Raw genomic sequence first — 26,293 nt, 5'->3', positions numbered from 1 at the left:
CTGAGCCAACACACATGTAGGCATGATTTAGTTCCCTGTCTTCCATTGCGTCTTTTGTTTGGGGGAAGTAACCAATTTAAATGTGCACATGGCGCCTGAAATACATTTTAAAGGTCCAATGTGTGGGAATTTCTCCCATCTAGCGTTGAGATCATATATCGCAATCAACTCTCTTGTGCCACGCAGTTCAAAGTACGTATTACAGCTACGGTAGCCTTCACGCTTTTTTCTGATGACACTGTTCTCTTGCTCTTTTCAGTATCCTTTTTCTTTTTCTGGGCGAAGAAGAAGACTCCTGTTCTTGACACTGGATTTTGAATATGTGTGGTCCTCCATGTTTCCTTCTTCAAACTTGCCGGGGCTGGGAACCTACGATACCCATTAGCAGCACCTGTGAGTTTATCATGTGACAGCGAAAACACAAAAGGCGGAGCAGTATGTCCTGTATGTCCCTTACCGTCTAACGTATTTCACGATGCACAGTTTGATCAAGGTGCATGAATATGGAGCGTCTACCCCAGTTCATGCAAACACAAATGTAAAATTTCAAACCAATAGGAATACTTGGAATTGATGGTGGTGGTCGATATTCATGATTTTGATAATAAACAACTAAAAACGTTACACACTGGACCTTTAATGAATTTATACACCTCTGGTCTTTAATGTGTTTCAGCAAAATGTCTGTTCATGTTCAAAACGTTCTGCACATTCAAAATAGGCTATAACCATCTGTGTTCTCTGACATTTGGAGAATAGTTGTGATATTTTGAGAATAAAGTTGTAATTAGGGATGTCCCAATCAGCTTTTTTGGCCCCCGATCCCAATCCAGTTTTTAAAATATTGACTATCTGCCGAGTTCCGGAGCTCAATGGTGTTTTTTTGCCCCCAACGTCTCCTTCCAGGCAGCACTGCGACCGCTGCCTCCAAGGCACCTAACCCTAAACTTAAGGGTTTGCAGTAGTGGTGAGTGAGAGAGCGAGAGAGAGAGAGAGAGAGAGAGAGAGACAGACAGACAGAGACAGACAGACAGAGACAGAGACAGAGACAGAGACAGAGACAGAGACAAACACAGACAGACAGAGACAGAGACAGAGACAGAGACAGGCAGACAGAGACAGAGAGAAACAGACAGACAGAGACAGAGACAGAGACAGAGAAACAGAAACAGAAACAGACAGACAGAGACAGAGACTGAGACAGAGACAGAGACAGACAGACGGACACAGAGACAGGGAGAAACAGAAACAGACAGACAGAAACAGACAGACGGAGACAGATGGAGAGAAACAGACAGACAGAGACAGTATTTAATATGTGATATGTACTATATATGCATTTTCTGTAAACTGCTTTGGCAACAACATGTTTTCTTTGTTCATGCCAATAAAGCAAATTGAATTGACAGACAGGGAGAAACAGAAACATACAGACAGAGACAGAGACAGGGAGAAGAAGAAAGAAGAGTATCCTGGATTCATGAAATAACTGGCCTTTAAAAATACAAATCTGCCTGACTCTATGGGAATTTAACATAGGGGTGTACTGACTTATGCTCCCTGTATTATAAGGAAGAACATTTATTTATTTTGATTTTTCCTCATTTTTTAATTAAGGCATTAAGATCAATTTCCAAAAGATTTTATTCCTCTTTTTAGTCAAATTTAGCATGGGTGTACTCATTTATGCTGTGCACTGTACACTGTATGTGTATGTAATATATCATCGTCGTGTCACATATATCTAAGTAACCTCAGGAAATTGTCCCGGAATTGTCCCGGTGCAAAGCACATGCATTTTGGTGCAATAGAGCAACCGCAACGGTCCATGTAAGGTCCAATTAGCCTACTGGTGAAACCTGTGCAAGCTAGTGCACATGCTCACACCACAAAGGCACAATACATTATTTTATTTTTTCTTAGTTATGCCGTCAGGCCGGCGCTATTATGTGCCTGCACGAAAAAACAAATCAATTCAAAATGATTTTATTCCTTCAGCTATACTTAACATAACCCGTTGATGTGCACTTGTGATTTGCATGTTGGGCTGGCAGGGTTATTTTATTTACATGGATGGGATAGACTGTAAAAATGAAATACCCCTTGGTAATAAAGTATTCTGAATCAATATACAAAGTACATAATAGTATTTAGATTCAGAAAATGTATTGTCTGTCATGACAGAAAATCATCTTAGACATGGCCTCAACATATAGTGCAAAAACAAACCTGGACAGTACACATACAATAGCTTATAAAAAATAATGTACACAATATATGTTTGCAAAGTGGTATTACAAAGTTTGTGTAATAATAATGTATATCTGTTTCTGTATTTTTATTTAACCTTAATTTCATTTTATACCCACCACCCTCTTCTGCTTGCATTTTCCTTTTTGACATGACTAAGAGAGCCATGCAGGTATTCCAGTGTTTGTACTCTGTGCCACTGCAAATGGCAAATAAAGTCACTTGAACTGAAGTTAAGAAAGAAGCACTTTTGGATGTTACTGATGACGGTAATAGCCGAGTTACTTTCTGCTAATCAAATTTCTTTGCAGCTGTACTATGCTGGCCCGCCGTCACACACAGGAAAAACACACCAACAAACAGTAAGAATACGTGACATGCCTTTATTTATGGAAAACAATATTAACCCTCCTGTTGTCCTCGGGTCAAATCTGACCCGTTTTCAAAAAGTTTCTATATTAGAAAATTGGGGTTTCTTTCAACCACATTGTCAAAAAAATAAAAAATAAAATAACATGGATGGTTCCGTAAAATACATGATCAGTTCACTACTTTCATTGCATTTGGGTGTTTTATTCAATTTTATAGCATTTTGAAGAAAAAACAACATTGAACATTGAAAAATGGACAAAATGTCCATTTTTAAAAAGTGGGAAAAAAAGAACAAAAGCGTCAAAAAACGCAAAAAACCCCTGACAAAAACATCGGAAAAAGTGACAAAAACTTGGAAAAAAGTGACAAAAACGACAGGAAAAGTGAGAAAAAGTGTCGACCAATTTTAGTTTTAAAGTTCGACCCAGAAAAACAAAAAGTTGCAGGTCGACGGGAAGACAACACAAGGGTTAATAGCTATTTTAGCAGTCAATTATTTCACAGATTGGAAACTGAGAATGTACTTTGTAGCAATGAAAAAAAGTGGATAAGAGATGGGAATGGAAACAAAAGAAGGCGATTGTCACTAATCCACCGGCGCTGGCAGCTCCTGGTGGCCGTTGACTTCTGGACGGTAGTGATTGGTCTCAGGATGTTCACTGTTGAGCTCAGCGTACTCGACTGAACCCTGCTGACACACAAAGCAGAGCCATTAAACCCTGTCACGGCTGATACATTTATCATCCTGATCCTTAGACCCTGGCACACAACACAGAGCAGTTAAGGCTGTCTCAGTCCTCTGTGATATTTAAAACTATCGCAGGCATTAAGGTCATAAATAACTTTTGTAGCTTCTGGTAATATGTGCAAAAAACAACCGCTCCTGCGTGAGTTCAAATGGGATTTTAAACTTTGTTTGCATCCATCTCCCTAACTACCTAAGTGCTAATCCTCATTTTTACTGAAGTGAAACCCAATAACACACTCCTGGAGGATGCTCTGTTTTTTCTCCATAACACAAACTTGAAATTGTCCACTGAATATCAGTTTCCGGAGGAGCAGAAAAAACATTATAAGACTACTATCAGGCCAAACCGCAGAATCCACTGATGAAAGGATCAACCATTTTCAGATCATGATGTCACATCCTTAGCTTATTATTTCACATTCCTCTCTTTTAACTGCCTCTAACACCATGTAGGGATAAAACAGTGCAGTCAGCGGTGGTTAAGGCATGCTGGGGGGGGGGGACAGTAGGCTGACTGAGATGGGCTTGGAGGTAATTTGACTGGGCCACAGCGCTGATCTGATCGGGCGATAGGGAAGGAAGCCCCAGCCCAAGTGCCTTTGTTCTTGTCTGGAAACTTTGACGGTCGTTTCCCTTTTGCTCTGGATTATCGGCCTGCAAAGGATCCCTGTGACCAGGAGGCGGCCAGCGCAGAGACAGCGATGGTTTAAGTCACATACAAGTAACATACATGCAGTGCTGGAAGAAGTGTTCTGATCATTTACTTAAGTAAAAGTACTAATAAAACACTGTAAAAATATGTTACAAGTAAAAGTCCTGCATTGAAAATGTTACTTAAGTGAAAGTATCATCAGGAAAATGTACTTAAAGTATCAAAAGTACATGTAGTAATGCAGAAAAATCCTCCCATTTTAGAAACTGGAAACGATCCAAACAGTTCTGTCAATCAATTAAGTGTTTAATCAGCCTATCATTTCAGCTGGACTTGTAGGCCGTTATATTGTTGGGTAGTTTATCTTATAATAAACACTTTTTTATAAACTACATGTGTTTTGTGAGCAAACATTTTAATTTGTAAAGTAACTAGTAACTCAAGCTGTCAGATTAATGTGGTGGAGTAAAAAGTACAATATTTCTCTCTGAAAAGTAGAAAGTGGCATGAAAAGAAAAGACCCAAATAAAGTACAAGTACCTCAAATTTGTACTTAAGTACAGTACTTGAGTAAATGTACTTAGTGACATTTCACCACTGCATACATGAGTACTGTTACTGTATAAAACTCCTTTTCTAAGTCAAGTTAATGGTGAAGAACAATTGTATCACCACCTAACATGTCACTTTAATCAGCAGTAAATTAGGTTTGGTCAAAAGGCTTCTTATATAATGTATAATTTCCTTTGAATAAAACATACAGGACGAATTAAAAGGTGGAACTAGTGAAGTGTTTCCTGTTAAAATACATGACTGGTTGATTTTTTCACGAGTTTATAATGATCACTCATTGACTTTGGTTCGAATGTATTACCTGAGTTATAGATGTAACGGAAGTGATTAGATGCTTTAAAACACATTAGCATTAGCATTCAAAGCGTTACAGCATATATATATATATATATATATATATATATATATATATATATATATATATATATATATATATATATGTAATTGTGCACTAGTGGCTATTTTAAATTGAATGGAGTGTGTACTGTATACAGGTGCTGAGTTACAAATACAATGGGACTGAAAGGGGCCTTCAGAGTCTTTTATGCATTATATAACTTGTAATATCTCATAATCTGAAAATGTTAGATTCAGTGTACCATGTTGGGATAGGATTTGTCTCTGATTTTGATTTCCGCACACATAATTGCAGTTTTTATGAGAAAGTTGGTTTGTCTTCCTTATACAACCGTAGAATGGAACAATGGTGCATTTTTCTTTATAAAGCCATATTACAAAAACTGCCTCTTTATTTATGTTGTTCTACTAACGCCTAAAACTATGGGTAGTTTCAACCTTCGGACGCATGGACCAATTATGTACCTGATTCCTCGAACCCTTACTGTGTTTGGTGAAAGTGCTTTTAAAGTTTCTTTTAAAGTTCTTTTATGTGCTGCTGTCTCAGCCAGGACTCCCTTGTAAAAGAGATTCTGAATCTCAGCAGGAATATACCACAGGTAAAAATACATAATAACTCACAAACTGTATGCTATCATGAAAAGCTTATGTAAAGTTCATTAGTGTGTTATACTGGGCTTTTTGTTTTAAATTAAAAGGAGTTTGCACTATATATAATGGTCCGAGATTTCAATACAATGGATAATATTAACAATAATAACTTTATTTGTATAGCATCTTTTTATACAAGAAATGCAGCACAAAGTGCATAAAATGAGCATAAACCCTGTGTTTATGCTCATTTTATGCAAATCAATGTAAAATAAAGGAAAATAGGATAGAACATCCTATTTTCGTATACACACACATAGTAAACATACTATGTGTGTGTGTGTGTGTGTGTGTGTGTGTGTGTGTGTGTGTGCTGTGTGTATGTATATGTGTATGCATACTGTATGTGTGTATATTGTGACAACTTGGAAGATATCACCAGTTTGTATCAGCTGTTTTTTCTGTGGGATTTTTGAGTGCTTTGCTTAATTTTGTGTTAAATATAGAAAAATCTGATTTGAATCTTGAATTGTGTGTTTGTGTTTTGTTGGGTTTATCTTTACGTTTAATGTGTATAGGGTGTACATTTTTATATGTGCACGCTTGTGTGGTTTGATCTATATCCTAACAAATTACTACTGACATAAAACTATGTTTAATAACCAACTAAGACTATCTTAGATGTCAGGAGAGAGACCTGGCTGGCACCCCATGACCGCATAAACAAAACATGAAACGGATAAAGACAAACTGTCACAATATGTATGTATATATGTGTGTATATCTGTATATATACTGTATACTTGTATTCATGTATTTCTCCAAATGATTTGTATATGCGACAGGAAGACGTTTTCTAAATAAGTTTGTGGTGTCTTGTAATCCCATGGGATGGGCCAAATGTTTGGCATGACACATCAATAAAACTAAACTTAAAAACTAAACTTAAAAACTAAACTTTGTATATGGGATAGCTTTTGAAACTGAATTCTTTAAAAAGTTGTCAATCTGGAAAAGTCATAGCATCTACAACATCTCTAGGCAGATTTGACACATGAATTGTTATGATAGCATTAAACTGTAGTAGGAAATGCAAATCTTATCTTTGATCTAGCTTTTTTGTAACAATGTGTTTATTGATTTTCAGTTTGCAAATCACATCAAGTTAAACAGTGTATAACAGTTATACAGAATTTCATCTATATTTAAAAAAAATCCTGTTTATTAGGGATATCAAATTAAATATGTCTATAGGTATAAGGTAGTGTAAACCGTTTTTAAGTTACGTGTGAGCAAAAAAGGCACAGAAGCATAATAATGAAAATAAGAAGCGAGAAGTACACGAGTGTAATTGTGCAGCGACTACTCACATAGTCATGATGGTCAGCAGCACCTAAAGGAAAAAAAAGCATCACAGTTTAAACGCGTATCCTGCTAACTCACTGGCTCACCTCAGAGTTATTCATTAGTCATTTGACAGTTATGATGACGTGGCTGAGATTGCTGACCCACTTGTTCCCTCCACTACAGAGGCCTTTGTTTCAGCCATTCCTGTTTCTGTCGACTGAATCAATACTTAGAATATTCCCTCATACTCTTACAGATGCTTCTTTCAACAATTTGGGATTCTTTTGTCACTGTTGAACAGGAAACATTAGGACTACGATGGACTGCTTGATAGACACATCCAGTGTCTGGCTGCTGTTTTAATAACAGGAAGTTCCTGCCAGCAGTAACAGGATATGGTCACGGTTCTATAGCTGGCCTGGGTAAACTGTCCATCCAAATACCTAGCTCTTTAGCTGCCAGATGCTCCACTATCTCCACTAGCTAGTTGCTAACTTGTGGGCAGGTAGTGTAGTCAGTGGGTTTAATCTGTTGTGGCCAGAGTTGGAAAGTAACAAATTATATTTACTCACGCTACTGTAATTAAGTAGTTTTTTTGTGTACTTTTACTTTTTAATTATATGTATTTTTAAAAAATCTGTAATTTTACTTTGACTTAAGTATGTTCTGTTTGAAGTATTGTACTTTGCTACTTTTAAAATCACATCCATTACTGATAACAAAAACTTTCACTTGAGTCGTAGTTTTACTCGTACTTAAGTAAAAGTTCATCAAAGTAATAGTACTTTTACTTGAGTAGAATATGTTTGTATACTCTTTCCACCTCTGGTTGTGGCTAGAAACTGTGAGCGGTTAGCGTGAACCAAGACTGTAACATTTTGAAAACCAAAACAATGAGCCGAAAGAAGCTAAAACGCTCTGCAGAGCTGAAGGGAAATGAGTTGGCAACCCATTCTCACTCCCAACTCGTCAAAAAGCGATGCATGGTCAGTGGCTGTCAGCGTCAGATACAACGCTAAAGGCCCCTTTTATGGGACACACCGGGCATAGCAGCAGCTCTACCGCCACGGCGCTGTAAGATGACATAGTATGAAGATCGACAACGGTAGCGAGTAGTATGAAAAACCGAAAATCCCCATTAGACAGGTTGGGGTGGTGGATGGGTCGAACAACACAGGACTTTTATCCAGGAGACCAGAGTTGTTGTCCCACGTATCACTTAAAAATTAAAATTAAAAATGACGCCAAGGCAGAGGCGGACTGGCTATCGGGAGGTTCGGGAGATTTCCAGAGCAGCGGTCACATTTCAATTTCAGATGTTAGTTACAGTCATGGACGTATGCTAACAGGTGACAGTACGGCCCTCAGCCGTGACATGGGCTGGCCTGGCTCTTACATCCGCAGACCTCGCAAATCGGAGCTCTGGCGTGGCCGTCAGACTGGACCAATTTAATACTGTCAATATAGAGGGTATTAGAGTATATAGAGTTCAGCCCTGCGCCAAGGGGTCCTGACCAAACACGTTAAATAAATGACGCCAAAGGGGTACCCAGAGCGTCAAATATCACCGCGGACAGGGTTGCATTGGAATTAGTTGAAAGCCCCCTGCGTCTGACTGAGATGCTAAAGGAGACTTTTTGCGTCAGTAACTAACGCAAAAGACACATGACCAAGACTCGGTTTTTGACGCGCTGGGAGTGATACTGTGTTGGAGTTGCGTGATCATTTTCATTTGCCACTACGAACGACCCCCTTTCGCAATTACAAGCGTCATTTAATCCATCGGAAAAATATAAATAGTCATCAGTGCAGCTTTAAAGATGTTAAACTCACCATGTGGAGAGTTTTGGAGCTCACTGTACACTGTGTCTGTGCCTTTTCTCAGTGGGACTGTTAATGTAAAAAAGCAACACATTAGCCTTCATGAACATCAAAAGACAACGTTTAGCAGATACTGTCTGTCTTATTCAATCATTGGCAGAAATCTAAAAGAAGGCGGGTTGTGTCACATTCTGTCTCTGCCATCTTCAGCCTGTCGGGACCTTGAGCACAGGACCATAACGAAGAGGGGGCCAGTATCAGAAACCAGCCTAGCAATTAGCTCAGCCCTTCCTGTTTATGAAGTCTACAATGGTTGTGGAAATCCCAGCAGTTATCTCTGCAGTTACACCAACTAGGAGATGTATAAATGATGGGTAATTATACAGCCCCTCCCAGGAAGTGTTGCTCTGCATTATCAACTGTAAAGGAATGTGGGCAGCAGAGAAAAAAAAATGTACGAGGAGGTTTGGAATGGAGGGGAGAGAATGTGCAATATGGTAATAAATAGAGGGACAAAAAGTTATCAAAATAATGGAGTTTGGAGAATAAGAAACAAAACAAACCAGGAAAAAAAGATTGGCTGAGAGATGGACTCAAAACAACATCATTTTTTTTCTTCACCTCTGGCAGGATCTACCGGCCGGGGATGCACCACCTCAGTGTACTCCACATCAGGCTCCTTGGACACCATGCTGCTCTCCTCGTCATTGGCTGCACCCAAACACATGAACACAATTCTCTGTAAAACATGCTGAACCCTCTGCACTTCATATTATTTTACTGTTTACTTAGTCTCGCATTGCCAGACCTTCCTCCACAGCGCTGCAGAGGAGGGTCTGGCTAGTCTACACAGCATTCCGGGATGAGAGAAAAACGTGCTCTGGTTTATTGGCATTTCTTTAAACTAATTACAATTGTCTTGGGCGTCGCTAAGTGCAGGACGGAGCAACGGTGCCGCTGCAAAATAGCCTCGGGAAGGAACTTGTTTTGGTGGAACGTGTACATTCCAAAGTTGTTTTAGCCGTGCAACAGAAAACTCAGATTGGACAGATAGTCTAGCTAGCTGTCTGGATTTACCCTGCAGAGATCTGAGGAGCAGTTAACCATAGTCCTCATAAATCCACCAGAGTTTAAAATGCCAACACAAAGAAAGCAGAAGGTGATGGACATCTGGCCTCCCAGACAATCTCAGAAATGAAACATCGTCGATATAGGCTTTACTGTTTTCTTAAAGTTACAATCTTGAAGATCTCGGTTTCGTTCTCTTTGGTGACACCTGCGGCGATAAGCAGTAATTGCAGGAGTGTTTTTGGATGTCTCTCCCCACTGATCCAAACAGTATCGCCTGTGTCAGTCAGTTGGCAGTTGGCACCTGGGCTGTTTGCTTGCAACGATAGCAGACGCGATCAAAAACAGTACACCGCTTCACACACATGTGAGTTGAAAAGCGAGTCTGTTGCATTAGCTCCGCCTACCCTCTCTTACATACCAACAGCACAGTTGGCGTGACGGAAAATGCGTCACTAACTGTGTACCACTTGTGATTTTCCCCGGTAATGTCGCCACAGACACCCAGTTAGTAATACTGCAAATGCAAAGGGTTTTCATCAGTGGACCATGGGCTCAATCACCATTGTGTTACCTCATTCAGCGATAGATAGTGACTTAACCATAGAAATAAAATGCACTTAACAGACATTTATTTAAATGAAAATCTTCCAGATTACTTACTACACTTACTAGTCTTTTCCCGAGCTTTCAACCATATGACTGACTGTATGTGCTAAAGACCTTGAGTTGTGTTAGTTTTACTTTAGGTCAAGAATGATTCGTTATGCTTATCATGGACATGGGAGAGATGTCCTAAAAGAGCTATGGATAAAATTATAACACCTACTGAAATTTGAAAGCTCTGGAAAAAGCTACTAAGTGGATCTTGAGTTGGTGTTGTTTTGTGAAAATACTGTTTTCATGTATCTTCTTTCTTTATCTACTTTTTCAGAGGTGGATAGAGTTTACCTCCCAGAACTGGTTCAGGAACTTATTAGCAAGACTATGTAACTTTTGAAAAAACAATGACACATTCTGAATCTTACAAATGGAAAGTATAACCAGTGGCTAATGTTAGCTAATGTTAACACACTTCAGATAGATATTGCTATGCAACTGATGTTACTGAATCAGTTTGCTGACTTTATGACTCTATATTTGTGCATCTTTTACACTACATTTGAACATTTACCTATATCACATCAATGTCAATTGTTTGACATGTTGCTTTAAGGAAGAGAAGTTCAAGCTCTCGGTGCCCAATGCTCAATAGGTCCACCTGTGTTAAATAAGCATGCGTCCACGGAGACATTTTCAGGAAAAGCATTAATATAATGGTACATATTACAAGCCCAGCTCACCTGCTTCAGGTGGTCGCTCGCTCCACACGCTGACTGCAGCTCGGTTCACCCTTACTGTGAAACACAGAGAGACAAACATCAGGTCATAAGGTGGGCTGCAAAACACAGACTTTAATTATGTTGTAAGAATTATGCATATTACATATACCTTAATAGGTAGGCTACTTAGCACTATAATTACACATTACAGAGCCACATGTATGATGAATATCACCGTAGGTAGTAGGTGATGCGTGTTTGAGTCAGTCCTTAAGAATTTTATTAGGAAACACACTTCTGCTTTCTTGCTGAGAATTGTATGGGAAGAACGATGCCACTCTTAGTCTGTGTGCTAAATATGAAGCTGCTGCCAGCAAGCAGTTAGCTTAGCATAAAGACTGGAAACAGATAAACCAGCTCTGTTCAAAGGTAAAAACAAATGCCAGTCTCTGAACCCAGCTAATTCATTTTTGGCTGTGAAAACGTAAAGTGTGCAGCTTTACAGGGAGGCCACTTGTCATTTTTACACTTTAGATTTTCTTTAGACATGGCCAGGCCAGCACTTTACCCATTCCAGTCTTTATGCTAAGCTAAGCTAAGCGTCTCCTGGCTCAGTCAAACGTGAGAGTGGAATCAGTCTTCTCATCTAACTCTCGGCAAGCATGTGGCTAAGCATTATTTTCCCAACATGTCTAACTACTTTTTTACATGACCAAAAGTCAGATATCAGGATTATGTTTTGTTCTGAAAGCAATAATGGAGAGATAAGACACACTTTTTGTGGCACATCTCCACAACCTGGCCTTCAGTGGTGGCTTTCTTGCTCTCAAAATAAAACCAGTAACAAAGGAGTAGATTCCAAGTCTTGGTCTGGTACGTAGAGAATACTCCTGCTGCCTTGTGCACAATAGGCCGTTAATATGGCAGCGGCTGCACAATAAGTTCTGGCTAAAACAACTTCCCAGTTGGTAACGTAATCTCACAAACAGCTCAAGCGAGGCTTATGTGATTAATTTCCTCCACCTGCTGCATGCATTCAAAACTTGCCTGGCCTGAGACCAAATAAGCCCCGCCCTTCCCAACAGCACCAATTGTATCTGCTCTGTGACAACATAGGAAGTTTTTTGCAGACTCTATTGTTTCGACTTTTCAAGGAAGTCTCTGTGGTATGTTCCTTTTTTAGGAAATGAATCAACTTCATGTTATGTTGGTATTCTTGTCTTGGATCTGGATGGTGCACTTGGGTCTGTGCACCATCCAGCACATAGTGTAATGGAAGTTTAATACAGGCATGATGATAATAATAATGTTCTTGGACCGCATTTTTTTTGCAGTATAAATAGTTGCTTCAGATACAACAACTGGAGCAAAATGAATGGTACTGACACATTTCTAAATAAAACCAACGTCTTTATTCTACAGGTGTCTCTGAGATGAACCAAAAATATATACACACATTTCCTGTGATGGTGATAAAATGTATATACAAATCAATCTGTCACCAAGGCCATTTAAACATGCACATCAGACAAATGGAGCTGTTGCAACAATAAAAGGACATGAAATCACACAAACATGGTGATCGAAAGAAACAAAGACAGTAATGGTACGTTGAAAATCATAGGCGCAGGAGGAGGGGAGAGGGAGCAGCGGGTCCTAGTTTAAATTGTTTATAACACACCCCTCCTTTTCACTGAGGAAAGTCGTCAGTGAAGAAAGTGTTCAAATCCCACAACACCGGACATCAATAGGATTACTGCCTCTTGTGTTCCTTTCCATGTTTGCCCTCAGAGTCCTTTCTTAGAACTTCCTTTTCTTTGAAAGTAAAAAAAAAAAAAATTGAATTCAAGTCACTTGTGGGGCATCTCTACACTGTGGCTGGGATACTGTAGCTGCTCCTGTTGCTGATGTCAACGGGAAGCGACGCCACACTATCTCGCGCCCCATTGGTCACTCTCCCCTCCGTGCCATCATAGAGTGGCGCTGCGTCTGGAAGAAGATGATAGTTGACGCTCTGAGCAGTTTACAACAATTGACAAATAATAATTTAACTACTCAAGCAGCTTGCTCCTCCATAAACACAGCCTGTCCCTCAGAGAGTTTACTTCCCACAGTACAACAATTGTATTCTAACAACATCCTACTCGTCCTGCCTCTGCAGATATGTTATGTTACATACTTAGACCCAAACACAATGTACATGCAAAAAAAGTCAGACACACACGAAGGCAATACGCTTAAACATACCCATGTTGTGCGTGCACATAAACTTGAACAGGAAAGCGACATAGACAGTTACATAAACAGAAACATGGGCCCTGCATGCATATTAGAACATGGATCATTGGATGAAAATGGGTTGCCGTGGCTACAACAGGAAACATGCTATGACTGTTGAGGCGAGAGACATGGCTGTTAAGATGATGACTGAGTGATGACAGTCAGTGGTACACAGGAGAATAGTAAAACCAAGCTACCTGTGGCTGCTTTATAAACCTCTGTGTCGTGGGTTAGATTCACTGTTAAAGAGTCATCTGATTTAGGGCTCGAAGGCTTTCTGAGAGATGGTGAAAATAAAGTCAACTCGGGCAGCAGTGATGTGAACAAAAAAATCTGCTAAATGCCAAAATGATCTAAAGCATGAAAAACTATATACAATACATTCTGATACAAGCTAAGAATGAACTTCAATAACCATACTGGTGGCCTTTAAGTTTGGGAGTTTTTCATGCACTTTTATTCTGCCAAACAACTCCTTTTTAGTTAATACATAACATACCTCTACCAGTGGGTATTTTAATATCCAAGCACCTCTAACATTATCTTCATGACTTGCACTACTAATGTGCACACAATATTCCCACATGGTATACGTAACCTAGCTAGTTTTATGCTTTTTGTGCTCATTTGTCATCAATGTCTTCATTTAACGTTAATAGATAGTAGATTTTGGCCACTTGGGGGGAAAGAGAAACTAGCCGTGAAGACGACCCTGACATATGATCACCTTCTAAGTTGATATGGCGAACACTTCCATCGTACTATATATATATTTTTTTTTTAAATTGACACAAGGTCATGGTCCTACTTTTAGTCCCTATTTTTTAGGTTTTATAGTTATTTGTCATTTTTAATAATTGTATATAGTGTCACACCTACCTACCAGTATTTATCTATTTTTTGTGATTTATTGATTGACTTGGCTACTGTAACACTGCAATATCCTGTAGGGATTCATAACTTAATAATAATATAAATAACGATAATAAATATGCTTATTTGCTTTCTAGCCGAGTTTCAGATTTTGTTTTTAAGGCCATCAATGGCCTGGCCCCAGCATTTTGGATTTTGGCTCCGATACTTTTGGAACAGGTTACCCAACAGATTGACACTATTATAAACGTAGCTCTTTTGAAATCTAACCTCAAAACTTTTTACAATTTTACAATGGCTTTTAATACATAGTCACGCTGTGACATTTTCCATTCTTCCTCCTGCTTTAATGTATCCTTTTCTGATTTTACTGTATGTTATGTTTTATTCGTGTTGATTCGTGTCATGTTGATTGATTGATTGATTGATTGATTGATCGATACCACTCTTATGTGTGTGTACGCTAAATATGAAGCTGGTCTCAGGAGACAGGGCTCGGTCCTGAGGTAATCTGCCAAACAGCTCACTAATTAACACGTTATGTCTCGTTTGTTTAATCTGCACAAAAACTTAGGTAAAAAAAAATCATTATTTCTTGGCCTTGGGTTTAGAGTAAACACATGCAAAACAACCAGTATGTGTTTTTTCAAAGACCATTGCAGCCCCCTCCCTCTGGAACGCCCTACCCGTACACATTCGTGACTGTACTGACCTGGACACATTTAAACACTAATCAAAACACACCTCTTCAGATTAGCTTTCCACATACAATAATCTTACATTTCTCACCTGATGGTTACTGGTTTTATTGTTTTTAATTGCTTCTAATATGCTTGTTTTATGTGTTGGTTTTATTGCTTATCTGTTTTTAATGTGCTATATGTGCTGGTTTTACTGTAAAGTGTTGTACAATGTGTACAATGTAAAGCGCCATATAATTAAAATGTATTATTATTATTATTATTATTATTATTATTACTATAAATAACAGAAACATAACACTCAAATACCCCCATCTAAGCCAGTTTACAAAACTACATAGGCTGTCACTAACTTCTACAGCATCTGTCACATTCAGAGGAAGCAGAGGAAGTAGTCGAGCCAACTCACACTGATAATTCAGCAGCTGCTTCTCTTTTACCTACAATAAGAGAGGAGAGGTGAGAAGAAGAGCAGGAGGAAGTAGGTGGAGGAAGGTTGGTTTTCATACACAGTTAGAGATAAACGGCCTGAGTTGCTGGAGGACTGTAGGTCTCTCTACCTCTCTTGGATATGAAGCACAGCACAGAGACCACCACCAACACAGACACCGCCAGCAGACAGAACGCCCCGATCACCACTTTCTTCCAGAACGCCAGGCGCACTACGGAGAGAGAGAGAGAGAGAGAGAGAGAGAGAGAGAGAGAGAGAGTCAGTGACAAACCACAACACAAGGGGAAAGAAGGGGAGAGAATAAAATGGGACAGGGTTGACAAAGGTTGTTCAAGACAGAGAAAGGAAGAGAAGACTAAAAAAGGTTTGAAAAGATACAAAAAAAGGCACAAAGGTCAAAGTAACAAACAACATTTCTGCTCTTTTTTGCAAAGCTTGATGTTTTCCCTAGTCTGGATCGACGGTTCATTTAGAGGATAGTTCCAGCGACTCCGGAAGTTCCACCGGATGTCCCTCATCTTCTGCTTTTTTTGTGTTGTCGTTCTTAACTCCCTTAGCTTCGGAAAACAACAACCAGAACCTCCGAGCTAGCAAGCTGAAAATGTCATGTTTTGAAGAAAATGTGGTTCGTGCAACAAGGCAGGCCTGCTTGGTTCTTTTGGTGAATGATTGTAAAGTTTTACAAAGAATATGTTTACGGGATTTACTCTCTAACTGGGACGTTTTGGGACAGATTGGCAGGTATATGCTGTCGACAAAATACACACAGCAATGCTACACTGGCAAGAGCAAATTACGTTTAACCATGTATCCAGCTTATTTAAATGGCTCACGTTACTGTATTGTGTTCCACCAAAAACAAGTTCCTTCCCTTTGCAGATCCACCGTCTATGCGTCCGGAGCTTAGCGCCACCCAAGACGATTGTGATTGGTTTAAAGAAATGCAAACAACCCAGAGTGTTTTTTTTCTCCTATCCAGGAGTGTATGTGTGGAGGGGCCAGACCTTACAACACAGTGCTGTGGAGATTGGTCTGGCAATGCAATTTCCCTATTAAGTCTCTCTTTATACAAATCCTGAGGGACAGAAACCATAACTTGTACATCTGGAGTGTATGAAACCAAGATCTTTTTTTTTGTTAGCTAGCTTTAGCAAATATCTGGCCAGTCTGAGTATTAGGGCTTCAACTAACAATTATTTTCATAGACGATTAATCTGTTGATTATTTTCTTGATTATTCGATTAGTTGTTTGGTCTATAAAATGTCTGAAAATGGTGAAAAATGTGGATCAGTGTTTCCCAAAAACCCAAGACGATGTCCTCAAATGTCTTGTTTTATCCACAATTCAAAGATATTCAGTTAACTGTCACAGAGGAGAGAAGAAACTAGAAAATATTCACATTTAAGAAGCTGCAATCAGAGAATTTTGACTTTTGTCTTAAAAAATTACTCAAACCCACAAATCGATTATCAAAATAGTTGCCGATTAATTTAAGAGTTGACAACGAATCGATTAATCGATTAATCTTTGCAGCTCTACTGAGTATTGGCTGCTTGTAATAAAAACAAACTGCAAAAAGAGAGTGAGCAATTAACGAGAACTCGATACTAGATATTGGGGCGGCAGTGACTGTACAGACTTGGCTTGGGGAGGATGGACGGTTCAAGTCAGCCAATTGGAACAGGTTATGGACTGGCACCTGGAGAGGAGCCAGTCAAAGTCCTTGAGCAAGGCACTGAACCCCCAACTGCTCGGAACGCCTGATTATGGCAGCCCCCATCACTCTGATATCTCTCCACAACAATAACAATAATGCATGTCTTTAGGTATGTATTTATGTGTTTATTTTGGGACAGTGTGTGTGTGTGTGTGTGTGTGTGTGTGTGTGTAACAACGGAGTGAAGATTATTGAATTTCACCAAGAGGAATTAATAAAGTAGTTCCTCTTCTATATCATATGGAGTAAAAACACTGAATCAATGACCTCTGTAGGTTGAGAGGGTTTGTGGGTAAGGTAAAAAAAATGTAATTTCTCTGCCTGAATTCTTAGCTTATGTTTTGTGTACAGAATGAGACCCTTACCATTTCCACAAAGGATTATGCTAATTAGCCGACTGAGCTTGACTATGTTTCTTTACTTAAAAAAAATTAAATAAAATGCATGCCCCAGAGGTCAGGGTCAGTCACAGAACAGCAGGTCTAAAACAGTTGGGGGTCCCTATTGAGAGTGAAAACCCATCAGTCTCACCCTGTATGTTGACCTCGTCACTGATGACGACATTGTTGGCGTGGTTGAAAGCCTCGCAGTAGTACGTGCCACTGTCCTGTTTGGACACTTTAGGGACCTGGTAGGCCGTGTTGTTCTTGTTGGAGGTGGTGGTATTTAGCGGCTGTTCATAGCCAACACGGTACCACTTAAAGGTGACAGGCGGAGTGCCGGCAACACCACATATGAGGTAGAGATGATCTCCCTCAGAGATTTCTGGGTTGGGGATGACGGTCATAATCGGGTGCGTCAGAGGCACTAGGAGAGGCAAAGACGGGACATTAGTCAACATTAACTTAGTGGTTTTAAGAGGTGCTGGTAGGTGGATTTTGTTACCATTGTCAAGTATGATCTTGACCTTGGAAACAGCAGCTAGAAAAACTGTTAAGAGAACTGGGCAAACTCTGACGATCGTGTAGAAAGGACCTGAACAACTAAAGGGGCACTGAGGTGAAATTGTTCTGCCAACTGCTGTTTCAGAGGTCAGGAATCCACCGTAAAACCCCAAAAATTCACAACCACAATTCAATGACAACTGGACTAAGTCCACCTGCTAATGATGCAGTGGCTCATAAAAACTATAATTTACACGTGGTAATCCATTGATTGATCTGGGCAGTGATGATGAGGCAAATTAAGAATATGCTACCCATGTCAGAATGGATTTTAAATTATTACCTATGACAGTGGCGTTGAGTCTTTTACTGAGCGGGGCTTCCTTGTGATTATTCTTCGCCTCGCACATGTACTTGGTGATTTCGTCAGGCTTGGTGATGGTGACTGTGAAGAAAGCTTGTTGAAAGGGCTGCTTGACAATGGTTGTGCTCAGTTCGTCGTACTCCCTCAGAAGGGTGTAGTTTATTGGCAGGCTGCCACTGTCTGACTGACAGAGGATCTTGAGGGGCTGTCCTAGGACTGCTTTGCCAACCACCGAGATCTTTGGAATGGAGACAGACACTAAAAAGGGAAAAGAGAAAAAAATAAAACACAATTCCTATAAAGCAAAACCAATAGCCCTGTTCACACATGGTACATGTAACCTAGCTAGTTGTATGCTTGTTGTGCTCATTTGTAATCAGTGTCATCATTTAAAGGCAGGGGTGATTCTAGGATCAGATATTTAGGGGGGCTCAGCCCCTAATGAGAATGTGACACGGATACAGTGCCTTGCAAAAGTGTTAACTCCCCTGCTAAATCAGCAATTTCACTGGATAACAATGAATATATGTATTTATTATTATAACAGAGGGTAAATGAAAAATAAAGTCCCTTTATGGACTACCAGAATCAAATGATAATGAGGTGTAAACAATAAAAAAATAAAAAAATAAAACTTTCCTTGGCTGGGTTACAGGTGCATAGCATTGGCAACGGCGACACAGGATATTAAACCTGTTTCTTTGAACCTGTAATTGTTTGCCCTCTGGCACTAAAAGACAAGTTCGCAAACTCTAACTTGAAGCACTAAAATTGATTTAAAAAAAATAAAAAAATTTTTTTATTATTATAATTTTTAGGAGGGCTGAGATAAATTTAGGGCCCCCCTAAAAAGGGTCTAAAATCGCCACTGTTTGAAGGTATTAGGCCATGATCACACTCTTTTTTGAAAAAGCAGTCTAGAGCAATAGTGGAGTGGAACGGGAGAGTCGGGACATTTCCCGGTGGGCCGGTAGTGTTTCGAGGCCGCGAGGACTGGTCTGATAATAGTTATACATTGCAAGTTCTTAGCAACACCATCCGGCGGCCTGGTGTGCGGCCGCTGCCCGCTGGTCAAACTGTGCTCAACCCCTATGGGGAAGTGCAGGTCACAACCATGTCTAGGATTTTAAGAAATATAGGGGGATCAGTGAGCGGCCCCTACCCAAATGGCATAGTCCTGGTCGGCCTATGACGTAAAGCCATCGAACACTTCTTTTTTTCCTCGTCACTTTTGGAAGTCTATCGGTAACGTTTACAGACAGTGTGTGAGTCTAATGATGGAAAGCCAAAAAAGAAAAGGGAAAGGTGGCGCTGAGAAGGTCAGACTCAAAAGGAAAAAAATGATGGAGGAGGATGAAAACATTACACCTAATCAGTTTAAAACTCGGACCCTCCCCGGTAGATGTTTTGGTCCCACTCCTCCCCTGGTCGAGAGCGTCTTTTGTTGCTATACAACTGCTACTGCTACAGTATGCAAGAGTGCTATGTGAAACGGTGCTAGATAAAACAAAGCGGTCGAGGGAGCTAGAGAATGAACAGAGAGAGGGAGCGGTGCTACTAACATTAGATTAAACAAAGCGAGTTCCCTCGGAACAGGGAGCACCCGGTCATATCATGTAATTGCTGTGCTCCGAGTGTGACTATCTATTGGCAGCTTCTCCATTTTTTTCTTGTTGTTATGGAAACGACAGGTCTCAAATGTTTGTCAAAAAAAGTGCTTGACGTAGGGCGTTTTTTTTTTTTTTGAAAAGTTGAACTTTTTTCAACTTCAAAAAGAGCCCTCGAGCTGCAGAAAAAAAACGTCAACGTGAGGTGCATTACTCATTAAGTTCACTCTTAATCTGTGTATTAAAAATTGCATCTGAAAGAGACATCAGGTAAGCTTACCTTTAGGACGAACAGTCAGGGTTTCACTGTGTTTCACGATGCCCCTGGCTTGAGCTACACAGGTATAGTTGAAATCATACTGTAGGGCTTTGCCATGAAATACTCCTGGGCCCTTGCGGGTCAGTAGGTTTTCAGGTGGATCAAGAGTGTAAGTCAGTTCTTCCCTGCGGAGTCTTTCAGAGGCAAAGCTCTCACTTTTGCAGGTTAGCGTCATATCTTCCTTTTGAAAGACTTCAGCAGGAGACATGGTGAAAGTGGGCACTGAAAACAGCTCTGTGGACAGATTTCAAAAACATGGAAAGTCATCGTCTGCATTGATATCACTTAATAATGTAAATGCCCGACAAAATCTAGTAAAAGATGTCAGATAGTCAAAAACTATTTATTTTTATTTATTTATTTGACAGGGACAATGAACTCAATGCAAATCAATAATACTTTATTACACTGTTAATTAGGTAATTAAAATGGAGTGTAGAATAACTTCCCCTTGTTTGATTTTATAAAATAAAATAAATATTTAACTTATTTTTAAACTCTGTTTTAAACATTAAACACATTTTATTCATTGATGTTTTCAGTTATATTTCTTGTCTCATAACCTTTTACTATATTTTGTCCGTTTTGGGGCACCATGGATGTAGCCTCCATAGGATAAAGTTAATGCTTACAATTATCAATCATTTTAAAGACTCGTTATGGGCATTTCCACCTTTAATGATAGGACAGCTCAGACATGAAAGGGGAGAAAGAGGGGGAAGACATGCAGGAAAACTGTCACAGATCGGACTCAAACCCTGGACCTTCTGCATCAAGGAATAAACCACTATTTATGTGTGCCTGCTCTACCAACTGAGCTAACCGGCCACTTATCAATCACTTTAAGATGAAAAACACATCAGTAGTTAGAACACAGATTTATATGTACAGTATGCACACACTGGCCATCTTTCCTCTGTCCACTCACCAGTCACTGGAACCATCTTCAAGACAAATTTCGTTACATCTCCCATCTCGAATCTGCACTCAAACTCGCCAGGGTCCTTGGCCAGTGCAACCATGCTGTGGTTGACTTTGGTGTCTCCACTGCTGAGAAGCTGGTTCCCCTGGCTCAGGTAGAGTTTACCTTCAGGGTGCTGAGGAACGTTTCTGACGGTGCACAAGAAGTCCAGTTGGTCTCCTTCATAGATCTTGGACTGGGGGAAAATCTCCAAAACTGGTGTGATGGGAAGTTCTAAGTAGAAAAAAACCATTGAAGAGAAAGCCCTGTGACAGGTCCAATGCTTTGAAGAGTACAGACATTTCAAAATGCTACTTACCTTTGACTGAAACAATGACAGCGCTGCTTTTCTCGGACTTGAAGGAGTCTGGCGTTATAAGGACAGTGTAGGCACAGTGAATTTTGTGGATGCCAACGCTAGTGATGCGAAGCTTGGCCTCTGCCTGGTTGGAGTTGACCTGCTTCTCCTGGATCTCTTTGGAGTCCTCGTAGAAGTAAAAGAAAATGGAGCCTGTCTCACCGTCTGCTGTACATGTGGCCTTTATCTCCTCCCCTTCGCTGACCATATCCTTGTTAAGGCTGAGAACTGGTTTCGACAGGCCTGGAAAGACAATATGCAAGAAATGTGCTCAGATTTAATCCAACAGTGTTCTAATAAAGTAAGCAAAAATGAAACAGCACCATATTCTGCAAATGTTGAAGAAATGATCCCGCTTGCTGTTGCACATAACACCGCATTCCCATTATGCACATTTTAAAATCATTTTTCGAACCTACATACATAGGATTTAGAATCATGCCTGCGTTAGTTACATTATTATGGCTATAGTCTGGATCAACAACAGTTCATTTCCAGGATAATTGCTGTCGGATGTTCCGCCGGATGTCCCTTGCCCTCTGTTCGTTTTGGGAAACAAAACCAAAGTTCGAGCTAGCAAGCTACATGCTGAAAATGGCAAGTTTTTAAGAAAATTTGGATTGTGCAACAAGGCAGGCCTGCTTGGTTCTTTCAGGGAATCATTATAAAGATTTACAAAGAATATGTTTAACATTATGGCATTTACTGTCCAACTACGACGTATTGGGACAGATTGTGGCAGGATTGCTGTGGACGAAGTAACGTTACACAGGGCGATACACTGTTAAGGGCAAATTACGGAGTATCCTGCCAACAGGTGATTAACTTAACCACACTTTAAAAACTGTTCAATTATCTTGTTAAAAAAATGACTCACAGTTGTAGCCTATTAACCTTATCTGAACACATTCACATTGACGTGAACTTCTCAAACCACAACAGATAATACTGGATCCATAATAACACACCAACCTGTTACTGTGAGTTTCTTGACTCCGCTGGTCATGTTTTTCCCCTCAATGTTGATCTTGCACTTATATTTGCCGGTGTTGGAGACTCTGGCCTCGGACAGAGGGTACAGAAGATCCTCCGAGGTGCTGGAGGTCTTGGTGTAGACTGTGTTGCCGTCCTTGTATATAGTGTACTCACGACTCAGCGCCTCCTGCCCAGAGCTGCTGACGACGGCCTTGCATCTCAGAGTCACATTGGTGTTCCGAGTAACATTAATACTGGGCTCGATGGACAGGGTGATGTCTCGTATCGTGAATACTAGGGAGTGAATAAAAAAAAATGTAATCAGTCTGAATGTACAAGCGAATCTACTGCACTGAAAGAGTGGACAGTTGACTTTGAAGTCTTAGGTTTTAGCTTTTACATTTGACCTTTAGTCCATTTTAAAGGTGCAATATGTAATACATATTTACTGTATTTAATCAAAAAATGACCACAATGTGTCTGATATTAAGGAAACACGCTAAGTTAAAATACTATGTTTTCTGACAACAATGCAAATGCCAGTATTTTCTCCTTTTGAAATTTCCGTTCCGTGACGGAAATGTCTGTTTGTGTTTTGGTCTGTGTGTTGGTATCAACCTCCTATTTTGATAACAGGGCCGCGTTGCCAGATATACCTGTAATATTACAAACCCAGCACGCTACAGCTGTAGTACAGCCATGGAAGCAGCAAACAAACAAACGGGATCAACGGAGATAGATTCATTCTACCCGCCCTAAAAAAAAAAAAAACTCGCCATCTTTCTAAATGGTTGCATAAGGACAAGGTCAAACACGGGTAAATAAAAAAAAAATTGAAGATGCATTTAAAAGATGGCGACAGCTTTGAGCCTGAAAGGACACCAAGTTGACTAATTTCCTCCTAAACAGGCAAGCATTGAGCTTCGTTCAATTATATCATGGCTAACATAGGGATAGTCATTTTCATTCATTTCAACATTCATCTGTCATCATCATTCACTGTGACATGGCCATCTGCCAACACTTTAACAATCACCTGAACTGATCACAAAGCCACGTATCTGTTCAAATGCTCATGTGGTTCACAGGCACGAACAGGTGGAAAGTAATGAATGATTCATAGGAGATGTCTAGTGTCACAAATGTAGAAGGAGCAACAATTTGTCTTTTGTTTTAGGAAACACTTAAAAGTAACTTTTAAACGTGACAACAGTTTCGTGTCCCACAGTGTAACAGGTGACAGAAAGCATCTGTACACGTACGTCAAGCCTCCCCACTAGATCACCCATATGGTCGAGTACTAGAGAAAACAGGCTGTGTTGTGACTCAGAGGAGGGTGTTGTGGGGCCGTAAACAAACCTGGAAAATAAGAAAAAAAAGGGCAGGAAAAGCACTTTGTCAGACAAACTGCCCACCCGGGGGACCTATCACCATTTTAGAGCCTGCTGAATCTGGCCCACAGCCAGCATCATTCAGCAGGACCTGGCAGCGCTGATGATGAGAAAAATCAGGCGTGCAGGGCCGAGATTTGCTATGGGCTCTCAATACACCTTGAGTTATGGTAGATACATGCTGAGCCAGTGCTGGAAAGTAACCAAGTACATTTACTTGTAAGACTTTATAATAACCATCACTAATAAATGATAGTTAATTAAACTTTAGTTTTTTTATTTAGCATATGTAGAAAAAACAAAACAAAAAAAAAACAGTATTACATATACTAAAAATAATGCTGCATTCCAGACACAATTTTTAGCCTATAAGTTACGACTTCAAGTCACGACTCACGACTTGGTAGTGTTCCAGGCAGTCACTGACAAACCAACATGCAGCATTTATATTTTTATGCGAAACTTTCTATCGCCAAAGTAGTCCTTGTTCAACTGAGCGAAAAGGAGGAGGCGGAACTGCGTTGCCTATTTATGTCTATTTTTTTCTATTTCTCAAGGTTAATCACCGGCGTCAGTACAGCATCAACAGGGGTTGCCATTGTTGTTTATGTGTGTGTGACGTCAAAAACTGTAACTGGGAGTACAACGATCTGGTACGAGTTCACGGGTAGTAAGTTACGGGTTTGACTGCCGTTCCAGGGCACTTTCACGGGTAGAAGGTTGTGAAAACGGGTTATGGGTTGCCTGGAACGCAGCATAAAGGAAAAAGATATTCAAAGGAAACCCAGAAAACCCTCAAGGGGCTTGGCATGCTGGGTTCCCTAAAATAATTCAACGAAAGTTAGCAGATGGAAAATAAAAACATTAAAAAAAACATAGTAGACTATGTTCTTTTATGTTCTTTTACTGTTAACAAACAATGAAATGATAATTAAAAATGTTTACTTATCATTAGTAATGCCACAATTTATGTTTTTGTTTATTATTGCACACATCATTTTTTTTTTATATTATATTGAGTATTTGTTAATGATTACCAAATGATTTGCAAACCTTTGAGAAGTTATTTGTAAACTGTCAATAAACATTATTTAGATGGCTATCATAAAGTTGCAACTGATGATTTTATTAACTTGTGAATGGTTAATAAATACTTATGTATAAAGCATACATAAACATGATTTAGGTAGCATTTATCAGTGCACAAATAATCCTCTCTTATAGATCACCAATGAAAGATTTAACGGGGCCAATTCATGTTACATGGTGTTCTAATAACCACTTAATAATCATTAACTAATTATTATAATAATTAGTTAACGATTATTAACATTTCACGGATACTTCTGTACTTTTACTTAAGAATTTAAATGCAGGGCCTTTACTTGAAATTAAGTATTTTTGTATTGGGGTATTGATACTTTTACTCAAAATCTAAGCAGTAAGCACTCATTCTACCATGAATAAAGATTTTTTTTTCTATATATTTTCTAATATATGTTTTCAGAAAGAAACACGAACCAATCAAAATAACGGTCTTTCTTCAAGTCTGGATCTTGGCCCCGGCTTGGACAATGCCTCCATCTCTATTACAACCGATCGGGGCTGACTCATGCCTTCCATCACCAACCAACTCTAGAGGGAGGGGTGTGACACTGCTCACAAACATGTTCCCAACGCTTCCTCCCACAGCTTTTCCACCAGTACCACACACCAACGATCAGAAAACTCTGATAACAAACATGACTGTTTCCACTAACTGACCATGTGTCTCTCTTGGCTTTGGGAGTGCTCTTCAGTGGGTGGCAACTTATTGAAAAGTCTTCCAACTCAAATAACTCATATGGAAAGAAAAAGCAATGATGCTCCATAAACACTGGGCCCTTTTTAAACTCCACCTTCTGCTCCAAACAATGACAATTCTGTGGAAGATCGATTCCCAAGTAAGCTGTCTCAATGTAAAGTGTAATTTATCTTAGATTATACTTACATTTCTGTGTGTTCACCGTCCTCCCTGCATGGAAGTCTTGGAGCAAGATAAGAAAGTAAAGCACCAGGTTAGAGACAAATCTTATAAACCGCCTCCACAAAAATGCATTCCAGAAGAAGAAAAAAATTAGAAGAAGATAGGTCAGTGGTCTTACAGCTGGACAGGAGCGTGGAGGTGAGCAGTAGTAGGGGGCCCATCCTGTGTCAGGAACACTGAGACTCCCAACGCTGCTGGCTGTCCTGGGGGTTAACTGACTTGTGACTATGCTGGCTGTGAGATCTGACTGTGGTGGGTGGGAGCGGACACTAAGGTGGTGCTCT

At 39.8% G+C, this 26,293-nt stretch overlaps 1 protein-coding gene and 1 long non-coding RNA gene across 10 annotated transcripts; both read right to left on the bottom strand.

Moving 5' to 3' along the window:
* Positions 1 to 3,035: 3,035 nt before the first annotated feature.
* On the bottom strand, positions 3,036 to 26,293 carry si:dkey-237i9.8 (platelet endothelial cell adhesion molecule). 9 transcript variants are annotated; one of them, XM_031284580.2, is made up of 16 exons: positions 26,128 to 26,293; positions 25,974 to 26,009; positions 22,590 to 22,886; positions 21,579 to 21,860; positions 21,227 to 21,493; positions 20,260 to 20,532; positions 18,352 to 18,630; positions 17,656 to 17,931; positions 15,516 to 15,617; positions 15,365 to 15,395; positions 13,579 to 13,658; positions 11,123 to 11,176; positions 9,333 to 9,422; positions 8,724 to 8,780; positions 6,914 to 6,936; positions 3,036 to 3,310 (listed from the first exon to the last, which is right to left on the bottom strand). In XM_031284580.2, the coding sequence occupies exons 1-16, from the start codon at positions 26,168 to 26,170 to the stop codon at positions 3,209 to 3,211; spliced, it is 2,292 nt and encodes a 763-aa protein (XP_031140440.1). In that variant the 5' UTR covers positions 26,171 to 26,293; the 3' UTR covers positions 3,036 to 3,208. The 9 variants fall into 9 exon arrangements, with proteins under 9 accessions (XP_031140440.1, XP_031140441.1, XP_031140443.1 ...); XM_031284581.2 differs by lacking the exon at positions 8,724 to 8,780 and having other exon boundaries at positions 3,037 to 3,310; positions 26,128 to 26,292; XM_031284583.2 differs by lacking the exons at positions 13,579 to 13,658; positions 15,365 to 15,395 and having other exon boundaries at positions 3,037 to 3,310; positions 26,128 to 26,292.
* On the bottom strand, positions 14,238 to 15,028 carry LOC116039663. Its single transcript, XR_004102477.1, has 2 exons — positions 14,540 to 15,028; positions 14,238 to 14,507 (listed from the first exon to the last, which is right to left on the bottom strand). It is a non-coding gene; the product is annotated as an uncharacterized LOC116039663 (long non-coding RNA).

The sequence above is a fragment of the Sander lucioperca genome, chromosome 4 (assembly GCF_008315115.2).
Source record: "Sander lucioperca isolate FBNREF2018 chromosome 4, SLUC_FBN_1.2, whole genome shotgun sequence".
Classification (NCBI taxonomy): domain Eukaryota; kingdom Metazoa; phylum Chordata; class Actinopteri; order Perciformes; family Percidae; genus Sander; species Sander lucioperca.
Note: the sequence above shows the minus strand (reverse complement) of the source record. Positions and strands in the feature narration are given on the sequence as shown.